This window comes from Oryzias latipes, chromosome 6, assembly GCF_002234675.1.
Source record: "Oryzias latipes chromosome 6, ASM223467v1".
Lineage (NCBI taxonomy): Eukaryota > Metazoa > Chordata > Actinopteri > Beloniformes > Adrianichthyidae > Oryzias > Oryzias latipes.
In genome coordinates, this window is record NC_019864.2 from 16,570,766 (window position 1) to 16,584,803 (window position 14,038).

A 14,038-nucleotide genomic window follows, 5' to 3' on the forward strand; every position below is an offset into this window, starting at 1 on the left:
GTTATACATTATTTTACATTTTTGAAGCTCTGCATGTAGCGCACTGTGTACCCTTCTTCCTTTCATCCGGCTTTTCTGAGAAGCCGAGAGGAAACGTGTTGCTCTGATGGATGTGTTAATGCATTCGTGCGCGCAGAGAGAACCCTGCGAGGATGCTGTGTTTTTCCAATTGTTGGTTGGAGCTGTACCAAACACTGACACTTCCAGACTGCGCTCTTGTAGCCCGAGCACCTCCCTTCAGCTCCACACACAACCCCAGCTTTGCTGAAAGAGAATGGGAGACAAGCTTTGGCTCTCTGGAGGTCCAACCCTGTTAATCAACACAGTACATTGGCAAGAAGCCCCAGTCAGATCAAAAATAAAATACATTTGGAAAGAAGGAAAGGAGTGTGAAAGATGGGCTGTGCTATAAAAAAAACACACTTTTCAAACCGAAGAATCTTCTTTTTTTATTACTAAAATCAGTTGAGGGTCCATGCCTGCTAAATAGCCATGCATAGATCGGATAAATGCAGGGATAATATGATGCAGTTCTGTGAAGATGCGTCTTTATAGATATTCTGCTCGGAAATGTGACTGCACTCCAGCTTTTCGCCCTCTTGCACTGTGCGTTCACAGAGTATTCGTTTTGTTAACATGCCTGCAGGAATCCACTGTGACAACGTGTGCCTGCAAGGCTTCTGGGGACCCAACTGTTCGTTCAGCTGTTCCTGTCAGAACGGAGGCTCCTGTTCTCCTGAGGATGGCACATGTGTGTGCGCACCTGGATACCGAGGGACCTCATGCAAAAGAAGTGAGCCTCTTCCTCATGTTAAGGCAGCTCCTCTTCATCTAAGACATGAAGAAAAAAAGAATTGTGTGACACTGGTAACACTACAGAAACACACCCCATCACAGTCCTGACCTTGTTTTGATCTTTGAAGAATTGTTAAAGGGTGAGCCAACTGAGCTGAGGCACTTGGCTGTTGGTCATAATAACTTGAGTGTAAATCCTTCCACACAACTATCATTTAATCACGTCAACCCCCCCCCCCCCCAACCCCCTTCTCCCTACAACACCCCCTGGACACACACACAAGCACACACTCCTCTCACTCCCACACTGTCCTTAACAACCAGCTCACAGTGGGAGATTCACAGTCCTCGCCTGAGGCTCATCAGTGGGCATGCTCACTGGGAGCAGCAGCTCTGCTTTCTGAATGGGGTCTGTCTGAAGTCGCTCTCAAGTGAGGAGCTTGCTGATTGGGAGCAAGAATCGCACTTACAGACCAGTAAACATCATCTTGAGTAGAACATAAGATTTAAACAAACCACACATGTTTTTCCTCTTTGTGAGAAATGATAACTTCATTCAAATATACACAGGTAATTTAGCTATCAGGTAGAAACCACATGGCTGCAGCTTTGTGGTGTATTATTCCAGGCAAGTTTCAATCGGAGGATTGTTCCATCTCCAAAAGCGGATACATATTTGCTTGCTTAATGCTCAAAATAAGTTCTTATTAGATTATATTTTCATTTAAAAGGTGTTGATCAATAATTTTTTTGTTAGTTTTTTGTAAAATGTCTAGGTCAAACGTAGAATTTTAATACAAGACGCTCATATGTAGAACTCACAGCCCTTATTTTATGGTTGCACAACTAATAACTTTACATATATATTACTAGTAATATTACACTCAGACTCTGAAAATTCTCTTAACTTTCATATTTAAAATAAAACCTGCATTATTAACGCAGTTGTGTTTCCTGATATATTAAACCATAAAACTTCTCTCAAGACCTGTCATAAAGCAGACTTTTGCAGTTCCCCTAACTCTTTTACTATTCTATCTGTGACTGCAGATAAATTGACATTGATTACAATAATAACTGACTTTTCTGCTCTTGCTGGCCTTTTGCTGTCTCTCTTTTTTCTCTTTTTAATTCCTCCATCCATGATTTTTCTCTGCTCCCTTGATCGCTCTTATGCTGCATCTCATAATTATATACCTCTTGTTCCATCCAACGCTCATGACTGATTTTCTGTCCTCTACTAACACGCTCTGCTGCGTGCAGCCTGTTCGCCGGGGTTCTACGGGCACCGATGCAGCCAGACGTGTCCACAGTGTGTGCACAGCACCGGGCCATGCCATCATGTCACCGGTCAGTGTGAGTGCTTGTCCGGCTTCTCTGGCTCTCTGTGCAATCAAGGCAAGTAGTCCTCTAAATTCTTCTGACCTTTTGCTGCAGTTTCCTTTTTGGCAAAGTAAATCAACTCTTGACATTTTAGCTTTCACTATGAGAAAACAATAACCCAAAATGTATATTTAGGGTTGAAAATCACACAGCGCCTCATTAGTAAACAATTAAATGGTACTTCTGGATTGGAATTAAACAATTTCTCCAACAGTTTAGTGTCCGTTGTTTAAGTGTTCCATGTTTACAATGCCATCAGGTTGCCAAAAGTGCTTCACAAAAAATATAGATAAAAGGAAAATAAAAAAACTAAGACAAATAATTAAAACCAAGAGCAAAGAATTACAGAAGGCAGTAAAATACATAAAAACATTCATAAAAACATAAATTAAAATGAGTAAAACAAAAAATACCACTAACTATTGAGTATTAAAAGCCATTCCTAAAAGGTAAGTCTTTAGCTGACATGATGTTACACTATTTGTTACAACTCTTGAACTATGACTGAATATTTATTAGAGCACACCACCAAAAAAATATTGAAAAATACGTAAAGAACAGCCTTAAAAATAAAAAATAAAAACTTAATAAATTGATGAGACCCACTTTCTCCAACAAATACCACATTAAATAAATATTGATGTCCCACTTTGTAACTGTGCAAAGGGAGCTGCTTGTAAATTCCCTTCTAGACGCACACAGACAAAGGAAGCGACATGTAAACATCTGCTCTTCTTATTAAAACTCAGATACAAGCCAATATGTCTTTGGTGCGTTCCCTCTGTAGTGATTTAATTCTATGGAAAGAGGTTGAAAATATCTTGTACAGACATCTAAAATGATTAGCTTTTTTTATGAAGTGCTTAATTTGAGTATTATGCTTGTGCAATTCTCTTTGGGTTTTTAGCCATTTTGGTTTTTGGAATCAACACACGTCGACAGGTAATGATGCCATTAAGGTATCAGTGATTTATTCTAAATGGTTTCATTCGATTTAGGTTATGTTTTTAAAATGTTTTTGTGTCAAATGTGTTGAAGAACACTTAAAGCAAATAAATTAAACATTTTTTTGGACTTTAAATTTGAAATTATACAAATTAGTAATAAATATATAATTTCTTTTAAATTTTCAATCTGTTAAATTGCATTTTTACAGTCTAAAATGAGTCATTTCTGACTGTTTGTTATTGTGTTGCATCGTTCTTGTTCAGATCTTTTCACTGACCATGAAGTGCAGGAAGATTCTGTATTAAAAATCTTCCCCCTTATTGATGTTCTATAGATTTTTATCTCTAGTAATTGATTTTTTTGGATGAATTACAGAAAGGCAATGTAAGGTTTTCAAATTCTCTTTAATGCCTTTGAGCAGTGTCTTAAAAATAAAAAATTAATAGTTTAACTGAAGAAAGAGAGAAAAGAGTAAAGATAAGAGTAAGTCCTGATTTGTTGTTGCCTTAAATATTTTTTACGTTTGGCATCAGGTGATGAAAGGACAAAAGTGACCATTGCATTCAAATTTTTCTTTTTTCTGAACCTTCATTTGCATCCTTTCCTATCCCCTGTCCAGCGCACAAAGTCCCTGCCTAATGAAGCTCCCCTAGTGAGCTGAGACTCGAATCCCCAAAAGCAGCATGGGGGAGCCAACCTCGTGGCTTAATGACAACCTGCTTGAAGGAGCTTGAAAGAGCTCTCAAGAAGAGGGGAAAGCAAGTTAAAATGTAATCATTAAAGTCACCCGATATGAAAATGAGTCCGACCCATCTTTTTCACAGCAAGGCGCCTTCTCAGATGTTTCTAACACTGGACTATTCTCTTTATATGCGACGTTTCATCTGTGTGCAGCTGCATCTCCTAGATCCCAATGATTAGTGCTACCTTGAATACCATTTGTTCTGTTGTCCACCCAAAACACACCATGGAAGTTGCAATGGAAATTACATCTCTGATAGAAGAGTGCCAGACTGCATTGAAATATTAATTTCATAAAATATTTAGACAGTGGTCTGTGTACACGGTCTATTTTAATTCTGTGTCGCATCACTCATTCCACTCTAGTGGGTGGAAATAGGGCAGTTGTGCCACAGGAGGGAGTGATTGACTCCTCCTTTTGTTTAAACAGATCAATTCGTTACATGTTGATTCAAAAAGCATATTACCCTCTAATGGAAGAAGTGTGAACTCCACCTTCAGTGACCCTAAGTCTACTGACAAATGGCAAAAACCTTCTGAGAACAAATATGTTATTTGACCTGTGTTGCAGTGTGTCCAAATGGCAGGTACGGCAAGGGCTGTGCTGAGATTTGCCTCTGCACCAACAACGGCACCTGCAACCCCATTGACGGCTCCTGCCAATGCTACCCCGGTTGGATAGGAGGCGATTGTTCTCAAGGTACGACTTCGCTGATCCATCTTTTTTTTAAACCTCATTTCTGCCTCGCATTGTTCCTCTCCCTATTATGTCTCTAACACTTATCCTCATACAGATTAATTATTTTCATGACCCGAGACATTCACAAGAACTGGTCTCAGCCCAAAGATGATGTAAAACACATGGCTTACTTAAATGGTTGTTGTACTACATAATGCTCTTTGATTTACTGCTCCATAGGCCAAAGATCATTACCGGAACTTTGAGCTGCCATGCCATGGGAGGATGGAGTGTCTCGTGTGTGTGTGTGCACATCTGTGTGTGTGAACATTCATGGTGCTCAAGTTACAAATAACACGACCCCTAATACATATTCAACATGGCACCCACGTCTGTTCATAATGCCAACTGTAGGTGGAGGGTAATAATCAGAATTGATTGTGTGTGAAGTGGAGGAAGGGTCAAAGTGTAGCAGGTATTATGCTGTCAAACCACACAGAGGATATCTTGGCTTTTGTCGTACACACGTCCAGCGCTTCACATGCCGCATGCATGTCAGACACAGGGTAATTATGTGAGAGTGTGTGTGACCATGAACTTCACTCTGTCTCTGACATCTGTAGTCTGTCCCTCTGGGCACTGGGGCCCTGACTGTCTCAACTCGTGCAGCTGTCACAACGGAGCCCAGTGCAGCCCCTATGATGGGGAGTGCAGGTGCAGCCCCGGCTGGACTGGTCTCTACTGCACACAGAGTGAGTTCTCTTACATTCTATAAAGACACAGGGACACCTACTGGTCAATATGCAGAACTGCATCCTCCAAATCATTTTGGACAATAAAGGGTAACAGGTCCATACTAAGTCTTAATCTACTATTTAAGACAAACACTTGCTTGGGACGAAGACAAAAGAACCACTTGGATGTGTTTTGTAATTTCAATTCCATAATCCAGCACCAATAATTTTTTTGTTATAATTTGCAGTGCCATGACATCAAACATAAATTAACAATCTTTTTTTATGGCTTTTCCCCCTCATCCTTCCCAGTTGACTTGTTCCCTACCTCTTCCTCAGGCCCATATTAACAGTATAACTGCATTTTCTGCTGAAGCAGGAAATCTTTAATTTTCCTTCATTCACTTTGTCCCTTATTGAGTATGCAGTGGAGACATTGAACTGTATTGATTTGTCTTGGTCCCTTGCAATATGACCTTGAATCTTTATGCTGTCTACCAGTCTTTTTGTTTCCTCTACCTTATGATTTCTTACGTCTCATTCCCAGGCTGCCCTTCTGGGTTCTATGGCAGGGACTGCTCAGAGGTTTGCCACTGCCAGAACGGCGCAGACTGCGACCACATCACGGGTCTGTGTGCTTGCCGCACAGGCTTCATTGGGACCAACTGTGATCAGAGTTGCGTAGGCCCTGCATATTTTAGCTCTGAGTTAAATTACCTTTTGGATGAGTGTGTCCTCTGAACACTTTGGCTCCTGCTCAGTAAGTGCTTTATTTCGGATGGATATATTAATGCACCTCTCTGCCATGCAGAGTGCCCCGCTGGTACATTTGGATACGGCTGCCAGCAGCTGTGTGAGTGCCTGAACAATGCTACCTGTGACTATGTGACGGGAACTTGCTACTGCAGCTCCGGATATAAAGGCATCCGCTGTGATCAAGGTGAGAGGTGACTCAGCCAATTGATATTATGTATTGCATTATAACCCTAACACAGATGTGTACACACTGTTTAAATCGACCACTATGTGTGTACTTTTTCATGTAGCAGCTCTGATGATGGAGGAGCTGAACCCATACACAAAGATTAGCCCAGCACGAGGCTCGGAGCGCCAGTCTGCAGGGGCTGTCATGGGCATCATCTTCCTGCTCCTCATCATCATGGCAATGCTCAGTCTGTTTGTGTGGTACAGACAGAGGCAGAGGGACAAGGGCCATGAGATCCAGCCAAGTGTGTCCTACACACAGACAATGCAAATCAGCAACACTGACTATTCTCTTTCAGGTAAAACCATTCTGATCACTGACTAAAAAGCAACATCAATTTTAGTGGAGGAATTACTCCAGTTTGTGCTATTCTGCATATTTAAAATGTTGAGAAATTCTAAATAATTCACCATGTTAGAATGTGACACATACATGCATCCATCTTTTGAACCTCTCAGAATGTGGCAGTACAGTGGCGATGAGAAGCAGTGGAGCTGAAATCAATCAGAGCCAGAACAGCAGCATCAGCGGCAGCAACCAGTGCTTTTCCAACCCCAGCTACCACACCGTGGCTCAGTGTAATGTGGTCTCAACTATTTCCAGCAACCTGGACGGCACTTTGACACTCAAAGTACGAACATATGCTTTTTACTTAAGGTTTGCTCAAAGTTTAATTTAGCTTTGGCATGCTGCAGAAAATAACCAATTGTTTCTCCTTCCACAGTCAAGCACATTGAAAAGCAGAAACGGTGCTGAGTGGAGAGCCTATTGTAACATGAACGGCATAGGTCAGTTCCACTCCTTCCCTGGTTATAACATACAGATTGAATTTGGATTTAAGGGCGCAACGTGAAACATTTTCCATTCAGGATCAAAGGCAAATGGGTCATTAATGAAGACCTTTGTGGCACTAGAATGCTGTGAATAAAAATGCAGTCAGGGTCTCTTGTTAAACATAACCTTTTGCTCTTGGAGTGATAAGATATGCAGCTGAGACAAAGAAAGAAAGCTCAGGAGAAGAGATGAATAGAGGTTACCATGAGCTCATTAGTCCTCCTTTCATTTTCTCCACTTCTTCTGATGGCTTACATCGGGTCAAAACAACCCCACCTTCAGGATGTAAGAATAGAGAAATTAAGAATGTGCATACCTAAACAGCGTGATTAGTATTCTGTTAATTTGACCGTTTAGTGGTCACTACTGAGTACACAAACAATAAAAAGCAGGAAAGCAGATTTAATGAGAGATATTAGTCTTTTGTATGCATACATGGACATACCTTCACGTTCAAAGAGTTTTCTTTATTTTCATGACTATGAAAATTGTAGATTCACACTGAAGGCATCAAAACTATGAATTAACACATGTGGAATTATACACATAAGAAAAAAGTGTGAAAAAACTGAAAATATGTCATATTGTAGGTTCTTCAAAGTAGCCACCTTTTGCTTTGATTTCTGCTTTACAAACTCCTGACATTCTCTTGATGAGCTTCAAGAGGTAGTCACCTGAAATGGTCTTCCGACAGTCTTGAAGGAGTTCCCAGAGATGCTTAGCACTGGTTGGCCCTTTTGCCTTCACTCTGCGGTCCAGCTCACCCCAAACCATCTCGATTGGGTTCAGGTCCGGTGACTGTGGAGGCCTGGTCATCTGGTGCAGCACCCCATCACTCTCCTTCTTGGTCAAATAGCACTTAAACAGCCTGGAGGTGTGTTTGGGGTCATTATCCTGTTGAAAAATAAATGATGGTCCAGCTAAACGCAAACCAGATGGAATAGCATGCCACTACAAGATGCTGTGGTAGCCATGCTGGTTCAGTGTGCCTTCAATTTTAAAGAAGTCCCAAACAGTGTCACCAGCCAAGCACCCCCACACCATCACGCCCCCTCCATCCTACAGGGTGGGAATCAGGCATGTAGAGTCCATCCGTTCACCTTTTCTGCGTCACACAAAGTCACGGTGGTTGGAACCAAAAATCTCCAATTTGGACTGATTAGACCAAAGCACAGATTTCCACTGGTCTAATGTCCATTCCTTGTGTTCTTTAGCCCAAACAAGTCTCTTCTGCTTGTTGCCTTTATTTAGCAGACGTTTCCTGGCAGATATTCTACCATGAAGGCCTGATTCACACAGTCTCCTTTTAACAGTTGTTGTAGAGATGTGTCTGCTGCTAGAACTCTGTGTGCCATTGACCTGCTCTCTAATCTGAGCTGCTGTTAACCTGCGATTTCTGAGGCTGCTGACTCGGATGAACTTATCCTCCACAGCAGAGTCTTGGTCTTCCTTTCCTGGGGCGGTCTGCATGTGAGCCAGTTTCTTTGTGGTGCTTGATGGTTTTTGTGACTACACTTGGGGACACTTTCAAAAATGTCCCAATTTTTCGGACTGACTGACCCTTTATTTCTGAAAGTAATGATGGTCACTCGTTTTTCTGTATTTAGCTCCTTTTTTCTTGCCATAATACAAATTCCAACAGTCTATTCAGTAGGACTATCAGCTGTGTATTCACCTGACTTCTGCATAACACAACCGATGGTCCCAACCCCATTTATAAGGCAAGAAATCACACTTCCTAAACCTGACAGGGCACACCTGTGAAGTGAAAAACATTTTAGGTGACTATCTTTTGAAGCTTATCAAGAGAATGCCAAGAGTTTGTAAAGCAGTAATCAAAGCAAAAGGTAGCTACCACGAAGAACCTAGAATATGAGATATTTTCAGTTGTTTCACACTTTTTTGTTATGTACATAATTCCACATGTGTTAATTCACAGTTTTAAAGCCTCCAGTGTGACTCTACAGCTTTCATAGTCATGAAAATAAAGAAAACTCTTTGAATGAGAACGTGTGTCCAAACTTTTGGCCTGTACTGTATTTGTATTGCTAGAACAAATTTCTACTTTATACAAATTATTTTAATCTCAAATGATTTTAAAATGTACATTTAAACATTTAAAATGTATTAAGAGAGAATGTTTTCTTTCTGAAAACTATAGGCATAAAACTGACAATAATGACAATGAAAGCTTTTATGAAGCATGGTTAAAGTTCTTTATTAGAGTTTTCCTAAATATTACTTCTCAAAACAAGAAGCACATTACATAACTTTTTATGCATCCAATATCATTATGCTAAGCCCAGACATAGCTGAATCATTTCCCAGACTCAGGAAAATATTGCATCAGTTCTTTATTAAAACAATAATTTCAAGCAGGTTTGAGCACATGCCTACAGTTCAGCTGCTTTAGAAAATGCAGGAAAAAACTGTAATAATTAAAAACAGGGTGCCTGCAATGAAACACTAAGCTAAAGCATATTGCTTTGAGGATAGTTTTAGCTTCAGATTTTGGAATCAATGTTTAGATCTGTGCAGTTGCGGTGCTAGATAATTTTATATGGAGGGGCAGGAGAGGGACAGAAGACTTTGGGAGTGTAGCAAGTGGAAAAAAACTGTTTGAAAATCTTTTAAAACAAATTGGAACTTGAGGGGCTCAAGATTTCATTTAAAATATTGCTTTTGCTATTTTGCAATGCTTAACGAAGCTTTTAGTAATTAGTAATTAGTCTTTGTCAAAAATGATACTAATATTGACTCAAAAATTGGGGAGCAAGTGGGGGGGGTGGCTTTTGCTGAAGAGGCAGGTGCCCCTGAATCTGTGCAATAATGACAGATAAATAAGGTTATGACATCACATGCTTTAAGATTAGTCTTCTAGTGAGACAAAAGGCATAAAACATACTTTATCAAAAACATTTATGATCTATAAAGACATTTTCTTTTGTTATTCTAAATCACATAATTTACAAATACTGCTTTGAGTCAGTTTCAAGTCAGATCTACAGCTTTCGTTTGATTTGGGGCTTATAATTCTGACATTAAGTGTGTCTGTGGCAACCTGCATATTGCAAATTGCCTATTTGTCCTTGTGTTAAGTGTCTATGTAGGTTTAAATGGTTCAAGACTGGCCTGAAATTAGACAAACACAGCAAAAGGTGCAGGCGGCAACATGTGATGACTGTGTCCTCTTGCATTTTCCCAGAGGTTCAACAGGGTGAAATACAGACTCAAAGAAGCTCACGAAAAGGTAACTAATTATCCATAGAAACAGTTTGTTTTTATGTATTATCAGACCTACCCTGCATGTGGAATCCCGTTCTGCTACACTGACACTATAATTACCAAATCCTTTCATGCTGAACAACCCATGAAGCAAATTTCCCATTTGGGGTTTCCCCCCGCTAACTGTGGCCTTTCACTGACCCAAATTCTTCCATCTGTACAGTCTCTGTGAATTATGTGAAAACTCTCTACACTTTGGACAATATCACGGTGGGCAGAGATTTTCATCTAACACTAATTGCTTTTTATGGCTCAGTGCCTGATACGTCACTTTGTCTACCACACTTTGCAGTCAGTGGTGAATGTAAGGGACCCAGGAGTGTGACAACAGCTGAGCTGTGGTCTCTAATGAGGCCGCTTATCACACTGATGAGACTGTTATGGATGAGATGAGCTTTCCCCTCTTTCCCCTTTGTACTTTGATTACTGCACCACCATTAGTTACTTGTCAACGTGCTTTTGTTTGACATAGCACTGTGTCAACGTACATTGTTGTGAATGTTCTTCTAGAATAAAACTGGCTTTGATAGGAATCCATCATTTCAACATTTATAGGAGTTGAAGACTAGAGTTGTGTTTGAACTCCTTCACTACTCACTACTTAGTGCACTATATAGAGCGTTGGGCTTATTGTAGAGCTGTCTGAATCTTTTATTCCAAAATCCATTGCCCTAGAATTTTCCTAGAAGTCTCCAGTGTGCATGGCGAATATAGACCACAATGCATTGCGTTGTGTATAAATGTGTTTAAATTTTTTTTTAATAAAACATTAATGTTTTCATCATAATATCACAGTGGAAATAGTCAAATAATGTGCTCTAATTTATGAGATTTTTTCACTCCTTGAAACTGGTGATGCAATATTTGCTATTTAATAAAAAAGGTACTGAGCCTGATGTTCAAATTGCTTTTAAAATTCAGGACACTAAATAGTTGTGCATCATACAGGTTTTTAGTTATGGAGTGGTGAGGGAATTCAGACATAGGATGTGAGTGAATTTGTCCTTGTTTTGTGACTTTTACAGATTACGTCAAGAGTTCCATGTGTAGCAACAGTTCCTGCTCCCTGAACAGCGATAATCCTTACGCCACCATTAGGGACCCACCAGGGCTGCCCTGCAAGCACACCGAGAGCAGTTACGTGGACATGAAATCCCCCTCCCACAGAGAAGTGCCCTTTGGCGGCACCGCCACCCTCCTGGGCACTGTGAGCAGGAACGTCTATGAAGTTGGTGAGTGCTTTATTGCTCTGGTGTGTTGAGTCGGCAGGGCTCTGCAGCTTACGCTCCACTCATACTGTTCCATGCTGTGCAACCGAAAGGGTTTGTCATTCTTGAGAAGTGAAAATGTGATCTGCCGCACTATAGAAAGTCCATCTTCTTTTAGTTTGTCCTAATCCCATATGTTCCTTTTCAGTCTCACAAACATATTTACCAGTTTTCTCTCTGTTCTTTCCACCCAAACCATCACAGAGCCAACTGTAAGCATTCTGCAGGGACCCAACGGAATGGCCACCGGCTTCTCCCAGAGTCCCTATGACCTTCCGTGCAGCAGCCACATTCCCAGCCATTACGACATTCTCCCCATGCGCCACAGTCCGACACAGACAGCCCCTCCATCTCCAGAAGATCCCAGCTCCCTGCTCTAGAGTGCATATCCTCCACCTGACCCCGACAGTGTGCAGGCAGCTGGGAAATCAGCTTTCAGCAAACAGCCTTCCCGTTGTTTCTGTGTGTGTTTGATAAGAAGCTCAGACTGAAAAACAGCTTCTGCTCTTCTGGATCCTGGTCTCTTAGGCACTTTCTCACTCACTCTATTCTTTCAAAACTGAATGAAACTTTATTCTTAATTTGCTTTTTCAAGAAGGAGGTGAAGGATGAGCGAGTGTCCTACACCCCAGCGACCATTCACCCATTTAATTCTGTATTTTAAAGAGATCGCTCTGACTGCTGCCTGGTCTGTTTATGGACCTGTCGAGGTGGAACAGGATTGTTCCAAACACTGCTGAAGGCAGCCTTACATGAATTGAGTGGACAGTTTATTTGCAGGATGAGAGCTGTTCCCTTACTCATTTTCATGCCATGATATAGATATCATATTTAAGAGCAGCCAAGTGTTTATAATATCTCTTTAACAGTGATTGCCCCCACAGGAAGAAGATGATTACAGCCTTGACTGTGTTTGCAAGGATTTGTAACACACAGCTTCTGCAGCAGATGCGGATCCCAGTACCTCGAAAATGAACTGTTACTGCTAAACTACTCTGAAGTGAAGGATCGTTTGAGCAAAAGTGGAGAATTATCTGTTTTGAATGTGAAAGGAGAGCACCTGTAGTCAGAAGACGCATGAATGAGTACAAAATGAACGCAGTGGGTTTGTATTCACTGTTCAGTAATTATGGTACAGTTTATACTAATATAAGATAAGATTTATTGTTAGTGAGGCCATGTGTGTCCGGTTGTGGCCCGGTCCTTGTGTTACACTGAGAGACATCGAGTACGTCTTAAAGTTTGGAATATTTTGACAACAATAATGAAGTGCTCCAGTCTTGTGTAGTTTTATCTGTGAAATCCTTCTTTTTGCAATTGTCTTGTTTTTTGGGTTTTTTTTTGTTCTTTTTTAATAATTGATGTTGGGAATAATTTATAGCTTTGAACTGTTATGGTTTGTATTTATAAATCTAATTACTTTGCTTGTTAATTTATATTAAGTGAAGATGTTTTTTTTATCAGTGTGATATATAATAAAAAAAGATGAGCATGAACAGATAAGGAAAGCCACCTTTGTAGATAAAACACAATTCATTTCCTTGTGAGTTTTTCGTTCTGTGCATTGTTTTTTAAACTCACAAAAAAATGTTCTCTGTTGATTTGTGGATGAAAAAAACAAAATATTCCATCAGCCCAGCTAAGGATGCGAAAACACCCTGTGCAGCATTTACAACAGCAACCATTTGTATAAAGTCAATTTCTACAAATATTATCTTTGTATCAGGATAAATATTGTTCATTCTTAGTGAAATCCGTTTGTTCATTAATTATGTGAATTCCAATTTACACTCTGTCGAAGCAATAACATGTTGACAATCGATGCACAGAAAGTGTTCCATCAATTCCTTCTGCCATCTTTGACCAGTATAGTGACGGTTTATCAGACTTTTTGTGACTGTTTGTCCTCTTAGTTCCTGTCGTCTCAAAGCTGGTTGTTGATTTAGTACCTCGGTTTGTTTCAAATTAAATCCCCATTCTGCGTCAGAAACATGTCTCAGTCAGGTTAATAACTTAGATGGTAAATTAGTTAACCTGATGTACTGTGAAGTTTTCACCAGACAAGAATTTTGCAGCAATGAAGTTCTTTTTTTATTCTGGTTGGTGCAATATTTTTAAACTTATGGGTACCATAGCACTGTTTTTCTCCCAGATTAAATGTTTGAGGCTTGGTTAACGTCTGATTTTCCAAGCAGAGGCAGACTTAACCATTTGGGAAAGGTAGGTGGTGGTTTGGAGCTCTGCACTTTAAAGGACCCTCGTCAAGTCTAATAGAAGAAAGTTGATTAAGTTTTAAATCCTTATTTCATGTTTTAGTTTATTAAATCAAAGGACTGTCTTGTATAAGTATAAAGAAACTTTAAACACCCTTTCAAGATGCAGCTGA

The 14,038-nt window shown here is 40.2% G+C and overlaps 1 protein-coding gene across 5 annotated transcripts in view; it reads left to right on the plus strand.

The window, feature by feature from the left end:
• LOC101171576 (multiple epidermal growth factor-like domains protein 11) overlaps window positions 1-13,642 on the plus strand; it is a 78,558-nt gene extending 64,916 nt beyond the window's left edge. For 2 of the 5 annotated variants that reach the window (XM_020704030.2, XM_020704032.2), the window contains 12 exons: window positions 647-793; window positions 2,059-2,193; window positions 4,439-4,567; window positions 5,170-5,298; window positions 5,828-5,956; window positions 6,092-6,220; window positions 6,330-6,563; window positions 6,724-6,896; window positions 6,990-7,053; window positions 10,305-10,349; window positions 11,410-11,616; window positions 11,857-13,642. In XM_020704030.2, the coding sequence (XP_020559689.1) occupies window positions 647-793; window positions 2,059-2,193; window positions 4,439-4,567; window positions 5,170-5,298; window positions 5,828-5,956; window positions 6,092-6,220; window positions 6,330-6,563; window positions 6,724-6,896; window positions 6,990-7,053; window positions 10,305-10,349; window positions 11,410-11,616; window positions 11,857-12,032 (1,697 nt within the window). In that variant the 3' untranslated portion in view covers window positions 12,033-13,642. Of the gene's footprint in view, window positions 1-646; window positions 794-2,058; window positions 2,194-4,438; window positions 4,568-5,169; window positions 5,299-5,827; window positions 5,957-6,091; window positions 6,221-6,326; window positions 6,564-6,723; window positions 6,897-6,989; window positions 7,054-10,304; window positions 10,350-11,409; window positions 11,617-11,856 lie in introns of all 5 variants that reach the window. The other 3 variants (XM_020704029.2, XM_020704031.2, XM_020704033.2) reach the window with 2 other exon arrangements.
• Window positions 13,643-14,038: the final 396 nt, after the last annotated feature.